Source organism: Natator depressus, chromosome 1 (assembly GCF_965152275.1).
Source record: "Natator depressus isolate rNatDep1 chromosome 1, rNatDep2.hap1, whole genome shotgun sequence".
In the NCBI taxonomy this organism is placed as follows: domain Eukaryota; kingdom Metazoa; phylum Chordata; order Testudines; family Cheloniidae; genus Natator; species Natator depressus.
This window is the reverse complement of record NC_134234.1, coordinates 7,411,308-7,439,124: the sequence shown is the minus strand read 5'-3', so window position 1 is coordinate 7,439,124 and position 27,817 is coordinate 7,411,308. Positions and strand designations below refer to the sequence as shown.

General features: G+C 46.4%; 2 protein-coding genes across 2 annotated transcripts; one reads left to right on the top strand and one right to left on the bottom strand.

The window, feature by feature from the left end:
• Window positions 1–12,519: 12,519 nt before the first annotated feature.
• On the top strand, window positions 12,520–13,455 carry LOC141980807 (olfactory receptor 51G2-like). The gene has a single exon (XM_074942444.1). The coding sequence runs from the start codon at window positions 12,520–12,522 to the stop codon at window positions 13,453–13,455; it is 936 nt and encodes a 311-aa protein (XP_074798545.1).
• Window positions 13,456–24,915: 11,460 nt separating this feature from the next.
• LOC141980812 (olfactory receptor 51G2-like) lies at window positions 24,916–25,851 on the bottom strand. Its single transcript, XM_074942455.1, has one exon. It carries the CDS (start codon window positions 25,849–25,851, stop codon window positions 24,916–24,918), a length of 936 nt encoding a protein of 311 aa, XP_074798556.1.
• Window positions 25,852–27,817: the final 1,966 nt, after the last annotated feature.

Below are 27,817 nucleotides of genomic sequence, written 5' to 3'. Positions count from 1 at the left end.
GGTGCGAGGGGTCAGGTTCTGGGAGGACGTTTGAGTGCGGAGTGCAGGCTCTGGCCTGGGGCAGGGGGTTGGGGTATGGGAGGGGGTGTCGGGGGTTGGGTTCTGGGAGGATGTTTGGTGCAGGATCTGGGCTGGGGCAGGGGCTTGGGGTGCAGGAGTGGGTGAGGAGTGTGGGCTCTGAAGAAGTTTGGGTGTGGTAGTGGTGCGGGCTCTGGGCTGGGGAACGGGGTTGTGGTGTGGAATGGGGTGGGGGGACGGGCTCTGGGAGGAAGTTTGGGTGACGGGTGTGGGTTCTGGGCTGGGCCAGGGTCTTGGGGTGCGGGAGGGGCTCAGGGAAGTGGCACTTACCTTGGGTGGCGTGGCTCTTAAAGTGATTGGCATTCACACCCCTCTGACAGCAGCTTCTATGTCTTTTGGGTGGGGGCAAGCACCACCCCAGCAGCTCCCATTGGCAGCAGTTCCTGGCCAATAGGAGCTGTGGAGTTTGTGCTCAGGGTGAGGGCAGCACACAGTGACACCCCCCTACCCCCAGGGGCTGGAGGGACATGCCTGCCACTTCTGGGAGCGGGGTGGAGGGAGGGAGGAAGAGTGCGGAGGGAGCTGCCTTCACCCTGTGTGATATTATTGACAAAAACTGTGACCGTATAGATCATGGTTGCAACCACTGTTATATATTTGCAGCAAATATTGTACAAAGGTTGTCATATGAGGGGTCTATGAAAAGGTTATGATTTGCTGGTTAGGATTATGCTATCTGTATGTGTGTATCATTTTGTAGTTGAAGTTATGAATATTGGCTACGTACTTGTATCTCAATGTGTCGCATAAGTGAAGCATTTGGCAGCTTCTTGAGAAGGGACTCTGCGGATTAAGTGCCCAATCAAGAAACATTGAACTGACAATGGACTTTGGGAGACTCCAAACCACATCTGAGTTTTGCTGGGAACGTTCAAACTATCATGTAAACAATGGCATTGGCATGCAAAGAACTGAGTCATATATGTGACTCCAAACTCCATCTTGCTGCTGTGATTTCCACAGTCAGAACAAAGGGGTGTCCTTCCACATGGCAGAGATTATAAAAGGCCCTGGAAATTCCTCCATTTTGTCTTCAATCCTGCTTCTTGCCTCTGGAGGAACTGTGCTACAAACTGAAGCTCTGAAGAATGGACTGAATGACCCATCCCAGCTGTGGATGGACTCCAGAGACTTGATTTGAACCTGCAGTTTATTCCATCACTGCTGCAAAGGCTGAACCAAGAACTGTCTGTAATTGATTCCATTTTACCAATTTTAGCTCTCATCTATATATTTCTTTCTTTTTATGAATAAACCTTTAGGTTTTACTTTCTAAAGAATTGGCAACAGCGTGATTTGTGGGTAAGATCTGACTTGTATATTGACCTGGGTCTTGGGGTTGGTCCTTTGGGATCGGGGGAACCTTTTTTCTTTTATGGGCGCATTGGTTTTCATCACCATTCACCCCCATAACGAGTGGCACTGGTGATGATACTGGGAAACTGCAGTGTCTAAGGGAATTGCTTGTGTGACTTGTGGTTAGGCAGTGGGGTAAAACCAAAGTCCTCTCTGTTTGCTGGTTTGGCGTGCCTTAGATGTAAAGGACCCCCAGCTTTGGGCTGTGACTGCCCTGCTCGAAGCAATTTGCCCTGAATTGACACTCTCAGTTGAGTCCCGGCAGAGACAACATCGTTACACCCCGGCCAGCTGTGTGGCTGCTGGAACATCTCTGTGTGCCCCTGGAGGGGAGCGGAGGAGTGGGTCTGCGGGGCAGGGGGAGCACATAGAAATGCCTCCTGTGATGGGTTGGATCACAGAAACCCCCTGAGAGCTACCACCTGATGTGCCAAGATGACTTCTGCTCCTGCTTTCCTGCCCTGGCAGCTGAGGACTTCAGTGCCCTGCCTGGTTTGAGCCAAACCCGCTAGCCTGCTGCATGCCCAGACCCAGGCCTGAACTACATCCCCTAAGAGCTGTAGGCTTATCTGAAAGCACCTTACAGAAGTGATCCTGCCTTTAACACTCAGATGCCCAAGTCCCAATGGGGTCCAAACCCTAAACAAATCCGTTTTACCGTGTATAAAGCTTATACAGGGTAAACTCATAAATTGTTCGCCCTCTATAACACTGATAGAGAGATATGCACAGCTGTTTGCCCCCCCTCAGCTATTAATACATACTCTGGGTTAATTAATAAGCAAAAAGTGATTTTATTAAATAAAGAAAGTAGGATTTAAGTGATTCCAAGTAGTATCAGACAGAAGAAAGTGAATTACCAAGCAAAATAATATAAAAGAGGCAAGTCTATGTCGAATCAAACTGAATACTGATAACAACCTCACCAGCTCCAGAAAGCTCTCTTTTACAGACTAGCCTCCTTCTAGTCTGGGTCCAGCAAGTACTCACAGCCCCTGTAATTCCTGTCCTTTGTTCCAGTTTCATTCAGGTATCCTTGGGGGGTGGAAAGGCTATCTCTTGAGCCAGCTGAAGATAAAAAGGTGGGGTCTCCCACAGGCTTAATTAGACTTTCTCTTGAGGGTGGAGACCCCCTCCTCTCTCTTATGCACAGTACAGCTCCAAGATGGAGTTCTGGAGTCACCTGGGCCATTCACATCTCCATGCATGACTCACTGTTTTGACAGACAGAAGCCATTGCCCACATGGCATCTTGAATGTCTCCAGGAAGACTTCTTCTGTGGATTGGAGCCTTCCAAGATGCATTGTTCCTTATGTGCTTCTTGATTGGGCACTTAAGTTTGCGAATTCCTTTCTCCAGGGACTGACCAAATGCTATAGTAAGGCTATTTAGAAATCAAGCCAGTACACGGCCAATATTCACAACTTCCAGTGCAGAAATGAGACATGCATACAAATAGGATGACTAGATTCAGTAGATCATAACCTTTGCAGAGATATCTTACATGGCATATGTAGCATAGAACATATTCCAGTTGTGTCATCTATATATTTATAAGCATATTTCCATAAAGCTTCATAGGGGGCACTGTCACACCTCCCACCCCACTCCAGGGGTGCACAGAGATGGGCCAGCAGTCGGCTGCTACTGGGCGTGGCATGGGGCGACCAGCCACAGCATGCAAGCAGGCTGCCTGCCTGAGGCCTGCTACGCCACCAGCAGGACGCGGGGACAGGTTGTCAGATGAGATTTCTCCTGCATTTTGTGAGCCCCTCCTGTTGTTGGGGGACCCATGTTTGTTTCATGGTTAATCCACTGCTGGTCATCACTCTTCATATGGTTCCGCAGGATCTGCTGAAGGGGCGTTGTACAGGGTGGAGGGGGCTGCACAGAGATGGGAGGGCTGGGGAGAGTAGCTGAGGGGCACAGTACCCCAGCCATAGACTATTCAGAAGGTTCTGACATTTCCATACCCACTGTGCAGCCATAGACTCTGTCAGTGCAACCTTCATTGATGTGAAAAAGGACCAGGCAGATGAAAAGCCTCCAACTTCTCTTGGGGATCCAGGCAGCTGCAGCCAGACAGCATCATGGCAGCTGAGCTTTCAGAGAAAAGTGATGAAGTGAGCTGTAGCTCACGAAAGCTTATGCTCAAATAAATTGGTTAGTCTCTAAGGTGCCACAAGTACTCCTTTTCTTTTTGCGAATACAGACTAAAACGGCTGTTACTCTGAAACCAGCTAATTTAGACTCCAACATCTTATATGTGTAGTTGAGATTATGTTTTCCAGTGTGCATTACTTTGCATTTATCAACATTGAATTTCGTCTGCCATTTTGTTGCCCAGTCATGAAATTTTGTGTAATCATTCAGAAGTGCTTTGCAGTCTGCTTGGGACTTAACTATGTTGAGCTGTTTTGTATCATCTGCAAATTTTACCACCTCACTCTTTACCCATTTTTCCAGATCGTTTATGAATATGTTGAATAGGACTGGTCCGAGGACAGATACCCCGGGGGACACCACTATTTACCTCTCTCCATTCTGAAACTGACTATTTATCCCTACCCTTTGTTTCCTATCTTTTAACCAGTTACCAATCCATGAGAAGAAATTCCATACACAAAGTAATTTTCCTTCTTGGTAACTGTTGGAAATGGGCCACCCTGATTCCACTGGCCTCATTAGCATTTTCCTTCCCTTGGTATTCACCCCTTCTTGTCAACTGTTGAGAATAGAACACTTCCATCTTAATTGAATTGGCTCGTTAGCACTGACCCCCCCCCCCCGCACTTGGTAAGGCAACTCCCATCTTTTCATGTGCTTTGATATATATTCTTCTTCCTGTATTTTTCACTCCAGGCATCTGATGAAGTGGGTTTTAGCCCATAAAAGCTTATGCCCAAATAAATTTGTTAGTCTCTAAGGTGACACAAGGACTCCTCCTTGTTTTTCCTCTTATCCCCTGACATCTCAATTTGCTTAAGAATCTTTGTGAGGGACCCTGATAAAACTCAGGACACTATATCCACTGAATGCCCCTTGTCCACCAGCTTGTTGACCCCATGAAATGGCCATTGGCCATTATCTCTGAAAATTCGTGGTGATTGGGGGAGGTCCCGGATGATTAGAAAAAGGCAAATATAGTGCCCATACTTAAAAAAGGGAAGAAAGAGAACCTGGGGAACTACAGACTGGTCAACGTCACTTCAGTCCCTGGCAAAATCATGGAGTAGGTCCTGCAGGAATCCATTTTGAAGCACTTGGAGGAGAGGAAGCTGATCAGGAATAGTCAACATGGATTCACCAAGGGCAAGTCAATTCTGACCAACCTGATTGCCTTCTATGATGAGATAACTGGCTCTGTGGATATGGGGAAAGCAGTGGACGTGTTATTCCTTGACTTTAGCAAAGCTTTTGATACAGTCTCCCACAGAATTCTTGTCAGCAAGTTAAAGAAGTATGGATTGGATGAACGGACTATAAAGTGGATAGAAAGTTGGCTAGATTGTCCGGCTCAATGGATAGTGATCAACGGCTCGATGTCTAGTTGGCAGCCAGTAGGAAGAGGAATGCCCCAAGAGTTGGTCCTGGGGCAGGTTTTTTTCAACATCTTTATTAAAGACCTGGATGATGGGATGAATTGCACCCTCAGCAAGTTCGCAGATGACAATAAGCTTCGGGAGTGGTAGATATGCTGGAGGGTAGGGATAGGGCCCAGAGTGACCTACACAAATTTTGAGGATTGGGCCAAAAGAAATCTGATGAGGCTAAACAAGGACAAGTACAGAGTCCTGTACTTAGTAAGGAAGAATCCCATGCACTGCTACAGGCTGGGGACCGATTGGCTAAGCAGCAATTTCTGCAGAAAAGAACCTGGGGGTTACAGTGGACAAGAAGCTGCATATGAGTCAGCAGTGTGCCCTTGTTGCCAAGAAGGACAACGGCATATAGGGCTGTATTAGTAGGAGCATTGCCAGCAGAGGGAGGTGATTATTCCTCTCTATTCATCACTGGTCAGGCCACCTCTGGAATATTGCATCCAGTTTTGGTCCCCCCACTACAGAAGGGATGTGGACAAATTGAAGATAGTCCGGTGGAGGGCAAAGAAAATGATTAGGGGGTCTGGGGCACATGACCTCTGAGGAGAGGCCAAATGAACTGGACTTATTTTACCTGCAGAGGTGGGGATTTGAAGGGGGATTTTATACTACCTTTCAACTACCTGAAGGGGGGTTCCAAAGAGGATGGAGCTCGGCTGTTATCAGTGGTGGCAGCTGACAGAATAAGGAGTAATGGTCTCAAGTTGCAGTGGGAGAGGTCTAGATTGGATATTGGGAAACACTGTTTTACTAGGAGGGAGGTGAAGCACTGGAATGGGTTACCTAGGGAGGTGGTGGAATCTCTGTCCTTGGAGGTTTTTAAGACCCGTCTTAACAAAGCCCTGGCTGGGATGATTTAGTAGGTGTTGCTCCTGCTTTGAGCAGGGTATAGGACTAGATGAAGTACAGAGGTCCCTTCCACCCGAATCTTCTGTGATTCTATGATTCTATGATCATCGTTACCGCTCAGCTGCCCTCGAGGTAGCCTTGAGACTAATTGGAACCATAAACAGTGATGACAAGCCTGGAGTGCAGGAGCAGAGCCTGCAGCAGGGCTGGCACTGCAGTCCAGTTGGGTAGCATCTCCACAAATCGCCTGTGATTTGGCCTCCTGCAGTTTGCCATTGGCCATGACGGGGTTAAAGCTGATGCAAATGAAACCAAGCAGCTGAGGTTCCCTGATGGCCAAGTGGCCCCCAGGGGACTGTGCCGGCATCTTCATATAGACACCTGCCTCCCCGTCTGAACAGAGACTGCCTGCTGCCTGTGCCCCCTCTCCGATGACTCCGTGTCCTTTTGGGTGAAGACCTCTGGTGTCAGCAGCTCCACGCCGAGCAGGAACTGGGTACGTTGGCAGGTTTCACTATCTTTAAAATGTGAAGTGAAGGGGAAAGGCTGGAAGCTGTTTCCATTGGCAGATGTTGTGTGCAGAGGCAGAGGACTCAGCGTGGCTGTTGGGGTGACTCAGTGAGGGGGCTGAAGGGCAGGCAGCGCTAGATAGATTGGGTACCCCTCCCCCACATCTGCTCAATTTTAATTTAATGTAATTTAATTTAATTTGATTAATAATATTAAAGCTAATTAATTACAAATATTAATAGTATGGATTTTAGGCTTGCCAATCTGTTTGATCAGAAGATAAAAGTTCTTGTCCCAAATCAGGCTGCACAGAATTTACAAAGGACCCTCGGGGTATGACGGGAAGCTCACGCTGAGACAGATATAGCCTTAAAGACATTTTATTAAAATCAATAATAGTAAGTCAATGATAAAATACTCAGAGTTTCAAAGTTACAACTGCATTACTGCTATTCAAAAGATACATTTGATAATATGGTATTCTATGTAACAAAGCTTTGGTTAATATAGTCACACCCTTCCTTGATAACCTGGTGGTAAGAGACACAGGAACAGCCTTGCGGTTCAGGTTTCTCAATTCTTGAGTGAGAGATGCAGTGCGTAGAAGACACAAATGCTACGAGCTATTGAAGCGAACTTAGAGTTTACTTGACTAATTTAAACTTAAAATCAAAACCTAATAAACAAAGAATAAAAACGTAGGGAAACCAAGCTTAGCCTATTTCCTTTGAAACTTAAAGTTTAAGAAGAAGAAGTATAGCCTACTAATAGTAGCAGTCACTGCAGATCGATAGAATAGATAGAGAGAGATAGAGTAGAAATAGAATAAGTAAGAATAGAAAATGGAGTACTCTGTCGAGGTGGGTCACCTCTTTTTCGGGCAAATTGCTGGAAATCCTTCCTCCTATGGCCAAATTTCATTCCTCACCCACAAAATGTTAGGGCATATTTCCATGTCCTGACTGGCTGAGGGCTCCAGCATTTCTACACTGTAGCTACCCCTCAGAGTTACAGGGTTTCCAGTATCTCTGTCCCCTCTCTGGTCTTTGAGTGCCAGATGTCAGTCCTCGTAGTCTTCCCTCTCATGGGGCAGAATCCCACGATTCTCCCACCCTCAGACTAGGCTCTGGGCTACAACACACTGCGGGTCGACTGTGCTTGCCGAGCAGGTCCGAGTGTCTGTGGTTCTCCCCTCTGGGAGTCTGTGACCAGTGGTGAGATGAGAGACCAGCCAGCCTTCCAGAACCAAAATACTGTTGAATCCGAAGAGCAGGAAGAAAGTGGAAGATGGGAGAATCAGAGGGTTTTAAAACAGCAATCTGTACAGATCTCTGAACCCAAGCCCTTCTGCTCTGACGGGGACCCAGGCAGGCTGAGGGCCTTCAGACTTCCCAGCGGTGTCTGTGCCTGTCAGTCTGAAGAGATTCTCACAACAGCTGCCCCACCTCTGGACAGACTGACAGAACTGGCAAAACAAGCTGTGGAATGCAGCTGGAACTCAGAAACGGGCTCTTCCCAGCTTGTAGCTTCTGTGTTTCTCTTGACCTCCCTGGGGTGGTGACTGAGCCATGACTCTTCTTGAGCTATTGCTTCCCTTCTTGCTTGTTTTCCAGCAGCCTGCTATGAAACTAGGAAGTTCCATATTGGTTTCACCCAATAGAGTCATAACATAAATATCCCAAATGTTAACACAATATAGCTCTGCAGCAAACATCCCAAGAACTGGGTTTAACATACACATTCATTATGGCAGCTCAGCTCCATGTCTGTCACAATGCTGTTCCCAGATGCCATGTATTTTATGAATACAGGACAGAGACAGTCAAAGTGCAAGCGAGAGAGAGAGCAATTAACTACTTTCACATGGCAAATGAAGTTCCATTTCCATGAATACTCATGTATTTGACTTTGAAATCCACTTCCTGCAAACCCTCATCGTGGATGAATAACCGGTGCTGGGGTTACGATGTACGAGTGAGTCAGAGCTCAGGGAATGAATATTTTCTATCCTGACTCCAAGGCTTGTTACCACTCTGGATACGGGCTACAGACTGACAGAAGAGAACCTGAGGAGAACCAGTCAGCTATTAACCCAGGGACAGAGGAGCTATTCGGCTTCTGTTTGCTAACAAGGGACTGAATGAGGGCTGAGACACTGCGCACTTTTCAGATTCTGAAGAAATCTAGATGACAAACCCTACATTTTAAGTCCCACTGTAAGCTGAGAAATCAGGTCTGAAAGAAGATCAGAGGGGAAGGAATGGGTTGACAGGTGTGTGCTAAACTACAGATGTGTAAATGGGTATTAGTGCAAAAGTAGTGTTTGCATATTCACCCATTTGTGATGCCAATTCCTCTCCTCCCCAGCTGAAGTAACTGCCTATGTTAGCTTGTAACTTGCCAAGTATCTATAGACCCGAGCATGGGGAGAGGATGCAGGTCCTGTGAGGAAGATCGAATGCTCAGGCTTCAGTTAACATTGGCCAGGCAAAGGACTTCAGCTTCCCTTGGAGGGATTCTTGGGGGTCAGAGTGTATCACCGGGAGCACATGGTAAGGGAAAGTTAACAGAGCCCGGTTCTGACTGAATTTACACATGTAAATCTGGAGCAACCCAGTAGAAGTCACGATTATTGAATTAAGAACCTGGCACTAAGAATTTATCCCATGTGCTGGAAAGAGAGAGTGGAATAAGTTGAAGTCTCAAGAGTGGAGAAAATAAAACGTATATCTGTGAGGCAATGAAACACGTTTATAAATAGCTTCAATGCAGGGCAGATAAATAAAATGACCGTCTTCACCATGCACTTGCCTTGTGTTTATGGGCATCATGATACAATGGGCCAACTCAGAAGTGCATGGCCAGAAAGAGTGTCTGTATGAAGGTCAGAATTGTAAAATCACATAGTGCTCAAGTAGGCTATGGAACTCGCAGCCACAAGATATCAATGTGGCCAAGAACATCTCAGGCTTCAAAGAGGGATGGGATGTTCAAATGGGTAATCAAGAAATCCAATTACATAAGAACGTAGGAATGGCCTTATTGGGTCTGACCAAAGGTCCATCCAGTCCAGTATCCTGTCTACCACCAGTGGCCAATGCCAGGTGCCCCAGAGGGAGTGAACCGAACAGGTAACGATCAAGTGATCTCTCTCCTGCCATCCATCTCCACCCTCTGACAAACAGAGGCTAGGGACACCATTCCTTACCCATCCTGGCTAATAGCCATTAATGGACTTAACCTCCATGAATGGATCCATGTTAAACCCTGTTATAGTCCCAGCCTTCACAAGCTCCTCAGGCAAGGAGTTCCACAGGTTGACTGAGTGAAGAAGAACTTCCTTTTCTTTGTTTTAAACCTGCTGCCCATTAATTTCATTTGGTGGCTCCTTGTTCTTATATCATGGGAGCAAGTAAATAACGTTTCCTTTTTCACTTTCTCCACAGTCTCCTCTTTTCCAATCTGAAATGTCCAAGCCTCTTTAATCTCTTCTCATATGGGACCCGTTCCAAACCCCTAATCATTTTAGTTGCCCTTTTCTGAACCTTTTCTAATGCCAATATATCTTTTTTGAGATGAGGGGACCATATCTGTGTGCAGTATTCAAGATGTGGGTGCACCAGGGATTTATATAAGGGCAATAAGATATTCTCCATCTTATTCTCAATCCCTTTTTTATTGATACCTCACATCCCGTTTGCTTTTTTTGACTGCCGCTGCACACTGCGTGGACTTGGGGATATTTTTTCCAATGTGCATTACTTTGCATTTATCCACCTTAAATTTCATTTGCCATTTTGTTGCCCAATCACTTAGTTTTGTGAGATCTTTTTGAAGTTCTTCACAGTCTGGCTTGGTCTTAACTATCTTGAGCAGTTTAGTATCATCTGCAAACTTTGCCACCTCACTGTGTAGCCCTTTCTCCAGATCATTTATGTAGAAGTTGAATAGGATTGGTCGTAGGACTGACCCTTGGGGAACACCACTAGTTTCCCCTCTCCATTCTGAAAATTTAACATTTATTACAGTACTGAGAATTTTTGAAAAAAATATCTTAGATTCATAGATATTTAGGTCAGAAGGGACCATTATGATCATCTCGTCTGACCTCCTGCACAACGCAGGCCACAGAATTTCACCCACCACTCCTGCAAAAAACCTCTCACCTATGTCTGAGCTATTCAAGTCCTCAAATCGTGGTTTAAAACTTCAAGGAGCAGAGAATCCTCCAGCAAGTGACCCGTGCCACACGCTATAGAGGAAGGTGAAAAACCTCCAGGGTCTCTTCCAATCTGCCCTGGAGGAAAATTCCTTCCCGACCCCAAATATGGCGATCAGCTAAACCCTGAGCATAAGGGCAAGATTCACCAGCCAGATACTACAGAAAATTCTTTCCTGGGTATCTCAGATCCCACCCCATCTAATATCCCATCACAGGCCATTGGGTCTATTTACCATGAATATTTAATTACCAAAACCATGTTATCCCATCATACCATCCTCTCCATAAACTCGTCAAGTTTAATCTTAAAGGCAGACAGATCTTTTGTCCCCACTGCTTCCCTTGGAAGGCTCTTCCAAAACTTTACTCTTCTGATGGTTAGAAACCTTCGTCTAATTTCAAGTCTAAACTTCCTGGTGGCCAGTTTATATCCATTTGTTCTTGTGTCCACATTGGTACTGAGCTTAAATAATTCCTCTCCCTCTCCAGTATTTATCCCTCTCACATATTTATAGAGAGCTATCATATCTCCCCTCAACCTTCTTTTAGTTCGGCGAAACAAGCCAAGCTCCTGGAGTCTCCTTTCATAAGACAAGTTTTCCATTCCTCGGATCATGCTAGTAGCCCTTCTCTGTATCTGTTCCAGTTTGAATTCATCCTTCTTAAACATGGCAGACCAGAACTGCACACAATATTCCAGGTGAGGTCTCAACAGTGCCTTGTATAACGGTACTAAAACCTCCTTATCCCTACTGAAAATACCTCTCCTGAGGCATCCCAAGACCACATGAGCTTTTTTCACAGCCATATCACATTGGCGGCTCATAGTCCTCCTATGATCAACCAATACTCCAAGGTCCTTCTCTTCCTCCGTTACTTCTGATTGATGTGTCCCCAGCTTATAACTAAAATTCTTGCTATCAATCCCTAAATGCATGACCTTACACTTCTCATTATTCTATTTCATCCTATTACTATTACTCCAGTTTACAAGGTCATCCAGATCCTCCTGTAGGATATCCCTGTTCTTCTCCAAATTGGCAAAACCTCCCAGCTTTCTATCATCCGCAAACTTTATTAGCACACTCCCACTTTTTGTGCCGAGGTCAGTAATAAAAGATTAAATATGATTGGTCCCCAAACCCATCCTTGAGGAACTCCGCTGGTAACCTCCCTCCAGCATGACAGTTCACCTTTCAGTAGGACCCGTTGTAGTCTCCCCTTTAACCAATTCCTTATCCACCTTTCAATTTTCCTTTTGATCCCCATCTTATCCAATTTAACTAATAATTTCCTATGTGGCATGGTATCAAACACCTTACTGAAATCTAGGTAAGTTAGATCCACTGCGTTTCCTTTGTTTAAAAAATGTGTTACTTTCTCAAAGAAGGAGATCAGGTTGGTTTGGCATGATCTAACTTTTGTAAAACCATGTTGTATTTTGTCCCATTTACCATTGACTTTAATGTCCTTAACTATCTTCTCCTTCAAAATTTTCTCCAAGACCTTGCATACTACAGATGTAAGTATTCTAAACCTTCCCGATTTATATGACAAAATATGTCTAACTAGTGGGTGTCAGGGAGAAACTTTCCCTGGGATCAGAGTATCTCTTAGTTCCCTATTACAGGGCTTCTTCCACCTTCCTTTGCAGCATCTCGTAATGCCTACTGGAGATTTGGCTAGACAGACTGTAGGTCTGATCCAGTCCAGCAGTGCCTACATTCCTATTGGGGGCATAAATCCAAGACAATGTTTTTGCTGATTTTCCCTTGAGGTCCTGAGAATCTCTCGACTTGCACTGAGAGCAGAAAGGATTCTCGCTAACTATCACCTAGTCTCCTGTTCTATTTCTTTTCAGGAAGAAAAGTTCAAAAGTTCCCAGAACTGCCCAGTACATTATGTCAGCTGTCAATGACACTAAATTCAACTCTGTAATGTTCCTTCTCACCAGGATACCTGGGCTGGAAGACATCCACCTCTGGATCTCTATCCCCTTCTGCTTCATGTATGTTCTTTCAATCGTAGGAAATTCAGTCATTCTGTTCATTATAAAAACAGATCCAAGCCTCCATGAGCCCATGTACATTTTCCTTTCCATGTTGGCCATCACAGACCTTGCCTTATCCATAACCACCATACCGACGATACTGGGCATATACTTGTTTAACTCTAGGAGAATCAGCCTCGAGGCCTGTTTTGCCCAGATGTTCTTCATCCACTCGCTTTCAAAAATTGAGTCCTTTGTCCTCTTGTTGATGGCCTTTGACCGCTTCATCGCAATTTGTAACCCACTGAGGTATACCTCCATCTTAACTCCACCGAGAATATCCAAGATGGGCCTGGTGGCTGTGGTAAGATCGGTGGCCCTAATACTCCCACTCCCCATTCTCCTGAAACGGTTCCAATACTGTCGAGACAATGTCCTCTCCCATTCCTACTGCCTGCACCCGGACATCATGAAGGCGGCTTGTTCAGACACCTCAGTGAACAGCATCTATGGCTTGTTTGTTAAAGTCATCACGGTTGGGTTGGACTCCTTCCTCATCTTCCTCTCTTATGTGATGATCCTCAAAACAGTGCTGAGTATCGCATCCCACAGAGAGTGCCTCAGGGCCCTGAACACTTGTGTCTCCCATCTCTGCGCTGTCGTGCTCTTCTACATATCAGACATTGGCCTGTCTTTGATACACAGATTTGGAAATAGCTCTACTCACTTGCTTCAGATTATCCTGGGCTACATCTACCTGCTGGTCCCGCCCCTGATGAACCCAATTGTGTACAGTGTGAAAAGCAAACACCTTCGTGAGAGGATAATCAGGGCATTTGTCAAGTGAAGGGTCAGTTCATCACCTGGCTCCAGTGCTGGTGACATGGTGACATGGGGGAGGAAAAAGACGAGCGATGGGCATGGCCACGAATTCCATCTTGGATCCTCTGCCCATGAAGCCCTTTCCTCTGCCCCATCTCTTCTCCGAAGACCACACCTCTCCTATTCCCCTTTACCCGAGACTCTGCCCCCTCAGCCAGAGTCAGGCCTTGCTAAGAGTTGCACAGGGAGCCAGAGCCACTGTGAGGTGCCCTACACCCTCCACATTTTATCCCCCAGGATGTACAAGTCAGGGAATGTGGAGAGTCTTGGGCTCCCCACAGCAACCTTTGCTCCCAGGGCAGCTCTTACAATGGCCCGACTCTGGCCTGGCTCAGAGGCAGAGCCTTGGGGAAAGTGGAGGAGGAAGAGGCTGGGCTTCGTGAGAAGATATGAGGCAGAGGACAGGGCTTCAGGGGAAAAAGGGGAGTAGGGTCTGAACCAACGCTGACTGCAGTAATGAGGACTGTGGGGGTGATCCTGAGTGCAGGAGAAGGGTGGGGCTGGAGGGTAAGAGACCTTGTGTTTTGGAGAAGACTAAAGAAATGCAACCCCACAAAGGGGGCTCTTGTTTTAAGTATCCGAGGCTGAGAGTAAGTGATTGCAAGGACTGCAGAGGGATGGGCAGGATTCGTGCGGGGCCACCTCAGACCCCAAGGGGGCATTCTGGGGTGGTTCCATCCGCAGGGACTTGGCCAAAGTGGGCTGTGCTCTTGGAAGCCGTTACCAACGGGCAGATGTCATCCCATCACCCAGGCAGCTCTAAACTCTGCTGAGGCAGAGAGAAAACAGGCCAGTGAATCAAACCCCTGTAACTGGCCCATGGCCATGCCCACTCTATACAGTGAAGGGGGGAGGTCTGCTGGCGCAGCAGAGAATGCAACCAGGCCTGTCACCTCTCAGGTGTCTGGAAGGCTGGTCCTGTTGTCCGGGCACAGCTCTGCAACTCCAGACAGCTGCGTTTGATTCCCAGGCCATGCGTGACTGTGGCCAAGCCATTGGATATCTCTGCACAGGTGGATAATAGTCTTGCCCTGCCTCACAGGGGTAGTGGGAGGATAAATACATTCGATGCAGTTCGATACTCTGAGACCCTAAGATCAGGTCTGTGTCAGTGTTCCACAGAGCAACACCTCAGACATTTGTCTATAAAAGGCCTCTTACCACAGCCTCCTGTGACAGCTGGCTTCTGGGAAGCCCCATGACTCCAGCCCCTTAGTGTCTGTGGCAGATGTGGGGGTGACAGTGAAGGTTAAGTGTGGATTTCTGAGGGTAATGTTGGAGTGTCGCAGGGAGGTTCAGCACAGTCACAGAACCAGTGATTGTAAGCCATTGAGGCTAAATGGGTCTCACTGCCAAACTATGGATCAATGGCCACGGTGTCCTCCTCTTTGATTGGCTGGTTGAGAGAAAGCAGTCTGAGGGAAAAGATCAGCTTCACACCTAGGCCCTGTAACACAGACGTGGCTGAGCACTATGGTGGCTGCGCCTAGGCTCTCACAGGTTTCAGCAAAGTCTGGTTCCACCCGAAAAGGAAAGACAGATGGGACGATGCTCTAAGAGCCAGAGGGAAACTAGGCTGGGTCCCAAGAGCTTCTTGTCTTCCCAAAAGAATGTAAGTTGGGCCAGTTCTGTTTGCTACGAAAGCTACTCATTTCAAGGAGGCTGGGGGTGACTGTATAGCTCTGGTCACAAGTAAGAGTCTCAAGTGTCCATTCAGTGCTGCTGGGTGATAAGCTTTTATCATCGATGGGATGTTGTTCCCAGCTCAAACAGTGGGACAATTAAAAACACCAGAATCCAAGAAGAGCCATAGTAGGTCAGACAAATGTTCCATCTAACCCAGTATCCTGTCTTCCAATAGTGGCCAATGCCAGGTGCCCCAGAGGGAATGAACAGAACAGGGAATCATCAAGTGATCCTTCTCCTGTCGTCCACTGCCAGCTTCTGGGAAACGTAAGCGAGATATAGTATCCCTGCCCATCCTGGCTAATTGGCATTGAAGGACCTCTCCTCCACTAATTTATCTAGTTCTTTTTTGATCCCTGTTATAATCCTGGCCTTCACTAAATCCTCCGGCAAGGAGTTCCATAGGGTGGCTGTGCGTTGTGTGAAGAGATACTTCCTTTTGTTGTTTTAAACCTGCTGCCTATTAGTTTCATTTGGTGACCCTAGTTCTTGTGTTATGAGAAGGAACAAATAACACTTCCCTGTGTACTTTCTCCACACCCGTTATGATTAAATTGTGAGATTCCTCTCACAACAGGAAAGGATCTGGTTTACAGGCTAAAGAGACCATATATCCTGGTTTCACTGTGACAGTCTTGAGTCTTCTAGGCCAGCATATATTCTTGTTGAGTGATTGTAAGCATTCAGAATAGCAACTTTCTTCAGTTGCATCCAAAATAGAAATTCACTCAAGACAATAAATGATAGATTTATAGAAGTTAAGGAAAGAAGGGACCATTAGATTATCGAGTCTGACCTCCTGGAGACTTTCTCCCAGTTTACCCCCATATTGAGCCCAATGACTCGTGTCTGACTAAAGTATCACTTCTGTTCCTCTAAAGCGTATCTTTTAGGAAGGCATGTAATATTGGTTTGGAGACATCAGGAGAATCCACAACGTCCTTTGAGAGTTTGTTCCCCTTGTTAAATACCAACACAGTCGAAAATATGTGTGCCAGTGTGCTGCAGGAGTGAACAAAGCAAATGAGATCCTAGAATGTGTGAGGCAAGATAGGGAAATAGTAAGATCCTTATAACAGACACTGGTCAGACTTCCTCTGGCAAACTTTGTAAAATTATGGTCACGCGTATTACAGAAAGAAGAATTCAGACTGGAACAGGTGCAAAGAAGGGCTCCTAGGATGGTCAGAACAATGGAGGGTCCGGCTTTTGTAGGAGACTGGAAGAATTTGACTGGTTCAGCATGAGACAATGCAGGCTGCATGGGGATCAGATTGCTGTATAAATACATCAGGTCGGGGAAGGGGGAAACAGCAGGGAGGGAGCCAAGCTCCTGAAGCTAAAGGACAGCACTGGCACAAGAACAAATGAGGAGAAACTGGCCAAGAACCAACTGAGGCTGGAAATGAGAAGCTGGTTTCTGAGCATTAGAGTAGGGAGGTTCTGGAGCAGCTGCCCAACAGAAAGGGGGGGAAACAATGTTTGAAGATAGAGTTTGACAGGTTTATGCACTGGGTGATATGGTGGGGTCGCCTGCCAGAACAGGGGACTGGGCTCATTGACCCAGGAGGTCCCTTCCAGTCTCATGTCCCTATGGATCACATTAGGCCATTCTGAGTCACACTGGGATCTCCTGTGGAATTGCTTGTCCACTTTGACACTGCTCTGTGCCCTGGCCAATGGATCTGTCTCTCAGGAGATTCAGGAGAAAGTATGACTCAGCCTTATTGTCTGGAAAAGGAATTGCTCTTGGGTTCCTGTTTAGTATTGTCACAGGAGTGTAATTGCGTGAGTTTCTGGTAATCGCAGCATGCTGAGCTGCCAGCTGCCCACACTCCGTCACTTGCCCCAGAGAGGAAGGATGACTCAGGGTTAAAGTGCGAACCCGGGGCTCCTAAGAAGTGGCTTCAGTTCCATGCTCTTCCAAAGACTTCTTCTGTGACTTTGGGCAACTCACTTAGTCCATCTGTGCCTCTGCAATATGTGTTTTAATCCGGCTCAATGTAAAGGTGTACATCTAGGAAGAAGGGATGCTAGCCATCCCAATTAGATGGGGGTTGCGTAACTGGGAAGCAGTGATCCTGAAAAAGACTTGGGGTCAGAGTCTTTAATCAGCTGAACATGAGCTCCTAGTGTGACACTAAGAATGAAAAAGCTAGTGCAATCCAGGATGTACAAGTAAGAGAATCTCGAATTTGAGCAAAGGTTATTTTTCCTCTATATTTGGCACTGGTGCAACCACTGCTGTAATGTTGTTGTGTCCAGTTCATTTGTCTACAGTTCAAGAAATACATTGATAAATTGAAGACAGTTCAGAGAAGAACCATGAGAATGAACTGAAAGCAATGGCAGACAATTGTTTCGCGCCTTTTTTCCTGAGTTACCTGTGCAGACGCCATACTACGGCAAGCATGGAGCCTGCTCAGATCACTTTGGCAATTAGGAGCACATTAAACACCACCCATATTATCCAGCAGTATATGCAGCACCAGAACCTGCCAAAGCGAAACCGGGCGAGTAGGTGACGTCAGCGCGGTGACGAGAGTGATGAGGACATGGACACAGACTTCTCTCAAAGCATGGGCCCTGGCAATGTGGGCATCATGGTGCTAATGGGGCAGGTTCATGCCATGGAACGCCGATTCTGGGCCCGGGAAACAAGCACAGACTGGTGGGACTGCATAGTGTTGCAGGTCTGGGACGATTCCCAGTGGCTATGAAACTTTCACATGCGTAAGGGCACTTTCCTGGAACTTGGTGACTTGCTTTCCCCTGCCCTGAAGCGCATGAATACCAAGATGAGAGCAGCCCTCACAGTTGAGAAGCGAGTGGCAATAGCCCTGTGGAAGCTTGCAACGCCAGACAGCTACCAGTCAGTTGGGAATCAATTTGGAGTGGGCAAATCTACTGTGGGGGGCTGCTGTGATGCAAGTAGCCAACGCAATCAAAGATCTGCTGATATCAAGTGTAGTGACCGTGGCAAATGTACAGGTCATAGTGGATGGCTTTGCTGCAATGGGATTCCCTAACTGTGGTGGGGCGATAGACGGAACCCATATCCCTATCTTGGCACCGGAGAACCAAGCTGGCGAGTACATGAACCACAAGAGGTACTTTTCAATGGTGCTGCAAGCACTGGTGGATCACAAGGGACGTTTCACCAACATCAACGTGGGATGGCCGGGAAAGGTACATGACGCTCGCATCTTCAGGAACTTTGGTCTGTTTCAAAAGCTGCAGGAAGGGACTTTCTTCCCAGACCAGAAAATAACCGTTGGGGATGTTGAAATGCCTATAGTTATCCTTGGGGACCCAGCCTACCCCTTAATGCCCTGGCTCATGAAGCTGTACAAAGGCAGACTGGACAGTAGTCAGGAGCTGTTCAACTACAGGCTGAGCAAGTGCAGAATGGTGGTAGAATGTGCATTTGGACGTTTAAAAGCGCGCTGGCGCAGTTTACTGACTGGGTTAGACCTCAGCCAAACCAATCTTCCCACTGTTATTACTGCTTACTGTGTGCTCCACAATATCTGTGAGAGTAAGGGGGAGACATTTATGGTGGAGTGGGAGATTGAAGCAAATTGCCTGGCTGCTGGTTACGGGCAGCCAGACACCAGGGCACTTAGAAGAGCACAGGAGGGCGCGGTGCGCATCTGAAAAGCTTTGAAAACCAGTTTCATGACTGTCCAGGCTGCGGTGTGAAAGTTCTGTTTGTTTCTCCTTGATGAAACCCCCTGCCCCTTGGTTCACTCTACTTCCCTGTAAGCTAACCACCCTGCCCTCCTTCCTTCGATCACCGCTTTCAGAGGCAATAAAGACATTGTTGCTTCACATTCATGCATCCTTTATTAATTCATCACACAAGTAGGGGGATAACTGCCAAGGTAGCCCGGGAGTGGTAGTGGAGGAGGGAAGGACAAGGCCACACAGCACTTTAAAAGTATAAAACTTTAAAACTTATTGAATACCAGGCTTCTGTTGCTTGGGCAATCCTCTGGGGTGGAGTGGCTGGGTGGCCGGAGGCCCCCCCACCGCTTTCTTGGGCGTCTGGGTGAGGAGGCTATGGAACTTGGGGAGGAGGGCGGTTGGTTACACAGGGGCTGTCGCGGAAGTCTGTACTTCTGCTGCCTTTTCTGCAGCTCAACCATACACTGGAGCATATTAGTTTGATCCTCCAGCAGCCTCAGCATTGAATCCTGCCTCCTCTCATCACGCTGCCGCCACCTTTCAGCTTCAGCCCTCTCTTCAGCCCGCCACTTACTCTCCTCAGCCCGCCATCTCTCCTCCCGGTTATATTGTGCTTTCCTGCACTCTGACATTGTATGCCTCCACGCATTCTTCTGTGCTCAGTCGGTCTGGGAGGACAGCATGAGCTCAGAGAACATTTCATCACGAGTGCGTTTTTTTCACCTTCTACTCTTCACTAGCCTCTGGGAAGGAGAAGATCCTGTGATCCTTGAAACACATGCAGCTGGTGGAGAAAAAAAAGGGACAGTGGTATTTAAAAAGACACATTTTATAGAACAATGGGTACACTCTTTCACGGTAAACCTTGCTGTTAACATTACATACACAGCACATGTGCTTCCGTTCCAAGGTCGCATTTTGCCTCCCCCCAGCGTGTGGCTAGCCCCTTCCCCCCTCCCCGTGGCTAACAGCAGGGAACATTTTTGTTCAGCCACAGGCAAACAGCCCAGCAGGAACGGGCACCTCTGAATGTCCCCTTAAGAAAAGCACCCTATTTCAACCAGGTGATCATGAATGATATCACTCTCCTGAGGATAATACAGAGAGATAAAGAACGGATGTTGTTCGAATGCCAGCAAACATACTCTGCAATGCTTTGTTCTACAATGATTCCCGAGTAGGTGCTACTAGCCTGGTGTGGTAAAGTGTCCTACCATGGTGGATGGAATAAGGCTGCCCTCCCCAGAAACCTTTTGCAAAGGCTTTGGGAGTACATCCAGGAGAGCCGCAAAGGCCAGGGCAAATTAATCATTAAACATGCTTGCTTTTAAACCATGTATAGTATTTTAAAAGGTACAGTCACCAGAGGTCCCTTCTGTGCCTAGCGGGTCTGGGAGGCAGCCTTGGGTGGGTTCGGGGGCTACTGGCTCCAGGTCCAGGGTGAGAAACTGTTCCTGGCTGTCGGGAAAACCGGTTTCTCCGCTTGCTTGCTGTGAGCTATCTACAACTTCATGATCATCATCTTCCTTGTCCCCAAAACCTGATTCCGTGTTGCCTCCATCTCCATTGAAGGAGTCAAACAACAAGGATGGGGTAGTGGTGTCTGAACCTCCTAAAATGGCATGCAGCTCATCATAGAAGTGGCATGTTTTTGGCTCTGACCCGGAGCAGCCGTTTGCCTCTCTGGTTTTCTGGTAGGCTTGCCTCAGATCCTTAAGTTTCATGCGGCGCTGCTTCGGGTCCCTGTTATAGCCTCTGTCCTTCATGCCCTGGGAGATTTTGACAAATGTTTTGGCATTTCAAAACTGGAAAGGAGTTCCTCTCCCCATACAGCTATCAGATCCCGTACCTCCAGTTCGCTCCTTGTTGGAGCTCTTTTGCAATTCTGGGACTCCATCATGGTCACCTCTGCTGATGAGCTCTGCATGGTCATCTCTGCTGATGAGCTCTGCACTCACATGCAGCTTGCCACGCTGGCCAAACAGGAAATTGAAATTCAAAAGTTCGTGGGCCTTTTCCTGTCTACCTGGCCAGTGCATCTGAGTTGAGAGTACTGTCCAGAGCTGTCACAATGGAGCATTCTGGGATAGCTCCCGGAGGCCAATGCCATCTAATTGCATCCAGAATACCCCAAATTCGACCCAGCAAGGCCGATTTCAGTGCTAATTCCTTTGTCGGGGGTGGAGTAAGGAAATCGATTTTAAGAGCCTTTTTAGTGGAAAAAAAGGGCTTCTTTGTGTGGACGGGTGCAGGGTTAAATCGATTTAACGCTGCTAAATTCGACCTCAACTCCAAGTTTAGACCAGGGCTTAGAGTGATAGACTGAAGGAGCTCAGTGTATTTAGCATAAGGAAGAGAAGGTTAAGGGGTGATTTAATCACAGTCTGTAAGTGCCTGCATGTGGACCAAACATTGAACAATGGGCTCTTCAATCTACCAGAGAAGGTTATAACAGGATCCAGTGGCTGGAAGGCAAAGCTAGACACATTCAGACTGGAACTAAGGTGTAATGTTTTCTAACAATGAGGGTAATTAAGCATTGGAACAATTTACCAAGGGCCGTAGTAGATTTGCCGTCACTGACAATTGTTACATCAAGTCAGGATGTGGTTCTAACAGCTCTGCTCAAGGACGTATTTTGGTGCAGGTCTCTGCCACGTGCTATAAAGGCGGTCAGACTACGAGATAGCAATGGTGCCTTCTGGCTTTGGGATCTGCCCTGTGGTGTCAGTAGCTCTGCCCTGCCGCACGGGGTGTTGTGCTGATAAATATGTCACAGTTTGACAGGTGCTCAGACGCTACAATAATTGGGTCGGAGCTAAGAGCTTTAGAGAGATTTCAGCTCTATGCCTCATAAGGATGATTTGGAGTATTGGGTGGAGAACCTGAACTCTTCCCAACACCCCGTGGTGATGAGGCCTGTCATTAGCACAGCACCTTCTGATGAGGGAGTTCTGGGCCCCTCCTGCAGCTCGGCAGTAAGAGGGAGAATCAGGACGTGGTTTCAGAGAGTGAAGGATCTGGAGAGTGTTGCCTGGGTAAATAGAGCCCTGCTGGGCTGCCCCTCTCTTTGTTCCTGACCCCCAGCTGCTCCATGATCAGTGAGAGCCGCTCTAGTGCTGGTGATAGACCTCACACTCTGCATCCAAATTTCCATTATCACCCAGTTTGGGGGTAGCTGGATCAGGGGGAGGAAGTTGTTTGGGTCCAACAGAGAGCTGTAGCTGGATTTGGGCCATGCCTCTTTCTATTCAGAATGTACATAGCCTTGCTTACCCAGTGTTTGCATGTCTCTTGGCTGAAGAAGGGGAGAGACTGAGTTGTGTCTCAGGGACCAAGTAGCTGTGCGAGCTAGTCACTGTTATGTCCGGACATCTGTGGCGTAACGGCGCTCTCCTAAGTATATTTCTAAATCTCATTATTTTGAACCATGTGATGATTTTCTGGGGTGTGGCTCACAGTTTTTGAATTGGGCTCGGCAATACTGCGCAAGTAGTTCAAAAGATGTGAAGGGAAACTAGAAAAAGTCATAAAATTAGGAACAATTTTTTATAATACATCAGAAGCAGGAAGCCTGCCAAAGAAGGAGTGGGGCTGTCATAAATATAAAGGGAAGGGTAAACCCCTTTAAAATCCCTCCTGGCCAGAGGAAAAATCCTCTCACCTGTAAAGGGTTACGAAGCTAAAGGTAACCTCGCTGGCACCTGACCAAAATGACCAATGAGGAGACAAGATACTTTCAAAAGCTGGGAGGAGGGAGAAAAACAAAGGGTCTGGGTCTGTCTGTATGCTGCTTTTGCCAGGGACAGAACAGAAATGGAGTCTTAGAACTTTTAGTAAGTAATCTAGCTAGGTATGTGTTAGATTATGATTTCTTGAAATGGCTGAGAAAATAGCTGTGCTGAATAGAATGACTATTCCTGTCTCTGTGTCTTTTTTGTAACTTAAGCTTTTGCCTAGAAGGATTCTCTATGTTTTGAATCTAATTACCCTGTAAGGTATTTACCATCCTGATTTTACAGAGGTGATTCTTTTCTTTTTATTTCTATTAAAAGTCTTCTTGTAAGGAAACTGAATGCTTTTTCATTGTTCTCAGATCCAAGGGTTTGGGTCTGTGGTCACCTATGCAAATTGGTGAGGATTTTACCAAAACTTCTCCAGGAAGTGGGGTGCAAGGGTTGGGAGGATTTTGGGGGGAAAGATGTGTCCAAACTACGTTTTTTCAGGAACCCAGATAAAGTTTGGTGGTGGCAGTGGAAGTCCAAGGGTAAAATAGTTTGTACCTTGGGGAAGTTTTAACCTAAGCTGGTAAAAGTAAGCTTAGGAGGCTTTCCTGCAGGTCCCCACATCTGTACCCTAGAGTTCAGAGTGGGGAAGGAACCTTGAGAGGGGCCACTGGATGACTGAGGTGCTAAAGGAGCACTCAAGGAAGATGAGGTCATTACAGAGAGGCTAAATGAATTCTTTGCATTGGTGTTCACAGTAGAGGATGTGAGGGAGATTCCTACACCCAAGTCCCTCTTTTTAGGAGACAAATTGAGTCCCACATCGAGGTGTCAGTAAAGGAGGTTGTGACGCTACACCCCATATTCATGATAGTGGTATGATTATGACATGATTATGACATAATTATGATGCATCTGGTATAAGATAGGTCTTGTGATGTGTCACTGGAAAAGTTAGGATTTGCTGAATATTATTATCCTATTTGTGTGCATGTTTCATATTTGTACCTGAAGTTATCAACATGGACTATATATCTGTATTTCAAATACCCCCCCCCCGACCAGGTATTAATACACAATCTGGGTTAATTAATAAGTTAACAGTGATTTTATTAAATACAGAAAGTAGGATTTAAGTGGTTCCAAGTAATAACAGAAAGAACAAAGTGAATTACCAAGCAAAATAAAATAAAGCACGCAAGTCTAAACCTAGTACAGTAAGAAAATGATTACAGATGAAATCTCACCTTCAGAGATGTTCCAGTAGGTTTCTTTGACAGACTGGCCTCCTTCTAGTCTGGGTCCAGCCATCAATCACACCCCTGTGGTTCCTGTCCTTTGTTCCAGTTTCTTTCAGGTATCCTTTGGGGGTGAAAAGGCTATCTCTTGAGCCAGCTGAAGACAGAATGGAGGGATCTCCCCCAGGCTTAAATAGATTTTCTCTTGTGGGTGGAAACCCCTTCTCTCTCCTATGCAGAATCCAGCTACAAGCTGCAGTTTTGGAGTCACATGGGCAAGTCACATGTCTATGCATGACTCAGAACTTTACAGGTGGCAGCCATTCTTCACATGCTACCTTGACCATCACAAGTAGACTTCTTATGTGGATTGGAGTCTTCCAAGGTTCCATTGTCAATTAAATGTTTTTTGATTGGGCACTTAACTTGCAAATTCCTTTCTTAAGAAGCTGACCAAATGCCTTACAAAGGCTACTTAAAATCAAACAAGTACACAGCCACTATTCATAACTTCAAACACAATAATGACACATGCATACAAATAGGATGAATATATTCAGTAGATCAGAACCTTTACAGGGCTATGTTACATGGCATACGTAGAATCAAACATAATCCAGTTATGTCATATTTACATTCATGAGCATATTTCCAGAAAGCATTATAGGGTGCAACGTCAGAATGGTGTCACCCCAGGCACTGTGGAATACATACTCACAATGCATCGCTCACGCTGTCGACAATGGTGCCCCAAATGTGGACACAATCTGTTGACAGAGGGAGCAAATGTAGACTCGCTTTGGTGACTTTGCTTTTTTCGTGTCGACATAAGTTTCATTGACAAAACTTGGCAGCGTAAACAAGCCCTTTGTAAATGGTGCTGACTGCCTTGGTCTCCATCCCCCAGTGAGCTGTCCTCCCTCACCAGTCCCTCTCCCATTGCTCCAGGCCTTAAACACTGTCTGAACCTCTCTCTACAGAGTGGAGATCAGTAGCTCATGTCGTCTCAGATGTAAGGGTCCAGCAAGGAATTGGTGGCCCATGTTTCTCATCTCGCAGGTCAGCAGCACTGGAGCCAGCATTGACCTTTCATTTGACGAATGCTCTGATTATTCTCCCACAAAGGTGTTTGCTATTCACACTGTACACGTCTGGGTTCATCAGGGGCGGGACGAGCAGGTAGATGTATCCCAGGACAATCTGTAGTAAGGGAGAAGAGTCGTTCCCCAATCTGTGTGTCAAAGACAAGCCGATATCCGGAGTGTAGAAGAGCAGGATGGCAAAGAGGTGGGAGACACAGGTGTTCAGGGCCCTGAGGCACTGCGTGTGGGATGCAACGCTCAGAACTGTTTTGAGGATCATCACATAAGAGAGGAAGATGAGCAGTGAATCCAACCCCCCGATGGAGACCATAAGAAACAAGCCATAGATGTAGTTGACTGTGATATCCGAACAAGCCAGCTTCATGACATCCTGGTGCAGGCAGTAGGAATGGGAGAGGACATTGACTCGACAGTATTGGAACCATTTCAGGAGAAAGGGGAATGGGAATGATACGGCCACCCCTCTTAGCACACATACCAATCCCATCTTGAGTATTCTCGGCAGGGTTAAGATGGAAGCATATCTCAGTGGGTTAGATATTGCAACAAAGCGGTCAAACGCCATCAACAAGAGTATGGAGGATTCAATGAATACAAATGATTGGATGAAGAACAGCTGGGCAAAACAGGCATCGAGGCTGATCTCCCTAGAGTTAAACAAGTACATACCCTGTATTGTCGGTGTGGTGGATATCGATAAGCCAAGGTCTGTGATGGCCAACATGGAAAGGAAAATGTACATGGGCTCATGGAGGCTTGGATCTGTTTTTATAATGAACAGAATGGTTGAATTTCCCAATATTGAAAAAACATAAATGAAGCAGAAGGGGATAGAGATCCAGAGATGGAGGTCTTCCTGCCCAGGTATCCCGGTGAGAAGGAACATTGCAGAGTTGAGTTTGGTGTCATTGACAGCTGACATAATGTACAGGACAGGTCCCAGGAGTTTTGGACTTTCCTTCCTGAAAGGAAAAAGAAGAGGTGACAAGGTGATATTTAATGAGACATCATTCTGCTCTCTGTGCAATCCTAGAGACTCCCAGGAGCTCAAGGAAGATCAGCAAAAACATAGTCTTGGATTTACACCACGGATAAGAAGATAGGCACTGCCAGACTGGACCTGCAGTCCATCTAGCTCAGTATCTAGTGACCAGTTCTCGATGCTTCAGCGGAAGGTGGAAGAAGCCCTATCATAGGCAGCTATGAGATGACCTGCTCCCAGGAAAAGTTTCCCTCGACACCCACTAGTAAGACATTTTTCGGTATAAATCAGGAAGGTTGTGGGCCCTGCCAAGACTTTTTAAAACAATCCTCAATACTGGAATTGTATTTTCTGGTTACCCATATACACACCCAGTCACTCTTTGAAAGGTTCTAAGCTCTTGGACCCATTGATATCTTGTGGCTTTGAGTTCCGCAGCCTACTTGAACGCTGTTATTTTACAGTTGTGACCTTCGCACAGACACCCTTTCTGGCTCTTAACTTCTGAGTATGGCCCATTGTATCATGACATGTGTGTAAATACATGGCAAGTCCATGGTGAAAATGGTCATTGTATTTATCTGCCCTGTATAGAAGCTATTCATAAACCTGTTTCATTGCCTCATTATATATATATATATATGTATATTGTATATATTTTCACCTCCTGAGAGTCCAAATTATGCCACTGTCTCTTAAGGTATATGGGATAAATTCTTAGGGCCAGGATCTTACTTCAATAATACTGACTTCAACTGCATCACTCTCGATTTAAATGTGTAAATTTGATCAGAACTGGGAACTATGAACTTTCCCTTACCAAATGCTCCCGGTGATACAATCTGAGCCCCAAGAATCCCTCCAAGAGAAGCTGAAGTGCTTTGCCTGAATAGTGTTGTCTGAATCCAGAGATGTGGATCATCCCACAGCCTTCTCTTCATCCTCATAGGACCTGCATCCTCTCCCCATGCAAGGGATTGTAGTTATCTGGCAAGTTATAAGCTAACATGGACACTTACTTCAGCTGGATGGGGGAGGGGTTGGCGTCAGACATGGGTGACATCTGCAAACACTAGGATTCCCCTAATATCCAGTCGAGTGTCCAAGTTACTTCTGCCATGCTCATGTAAGGGGTGATATTTGTAAATTTCATACAACCTCTATAACACTCCTCTTTCCTGCACCTCAGCTCTCTACTGCTGAAAGAGAGATTTGCAGAGGGATTGTGTACATGACCCTGAATGTAAGTGTTAGAAACAGCTTCTGGTCAGTTACCAGGAGACAGGATCATACAACTGTTCACTGAACAAAGAGTCCATAGCAGAAACCCTTTGCAACCAGTATGTGGAGTATTTCCGAAATACTTTCTAAAGCAAAAGCCATTAAGCAGTAAAGTTTCCACTACTCTTTCCTGTGGAGATTCCAACAACTCTACTGCTAGCTTTCAATATACAGGCATGTCATGAAAGTTTGATTTGTAGTATTTGTATTACAATGAGAAGTTTTGACATAACATTTACACATCTGTACTATCATACACACAATGTTTCACGAGGAAGGTGGTGAAGCACTGGCATGGGTTATCTAGGGAGATGATGGAATCTCCTTCCTTTGAGGTTTTTAAGGCCTGGCTTGACAAAGCCTTGGCTGGGATGATTTAGTTGGGGATTCGTCCTGCTTTGAGCAGGGGCTGGGACTAGATGACCTCCTGAGGTCTCTTCCAACCCTAATATTCTATGATTTCTCAGGATAGAATGGGACTTAAAATGGAGTGTCTGTCATCTGGATTTCTTCAAAATCTGAAAAGATCTCAGTGTCTCAACCCTCATTCAGTCGCTTGTCAGCAAGCAAAAGTCTAGTAGCTCCCCGGTCCCTGGGTTCACAGCTGACTGGGTCTCCTCAGGTT

Coding starts and splice junctions, on each gene's coding strand:
- LOC141980807 (XM_074942444.1), top strand. CDS start 12,520: ATGTCAGCTGTCAATGACACTAAATTCAACTCTGTAATGTTCCTTCTC.
- LOC141980812 (XM_074942455.1), bottom strand. CDS start 25,851: ATGTCAGCTGTCAATGACACCAAACTCAACTCTGCAATGTTCCTTCTC.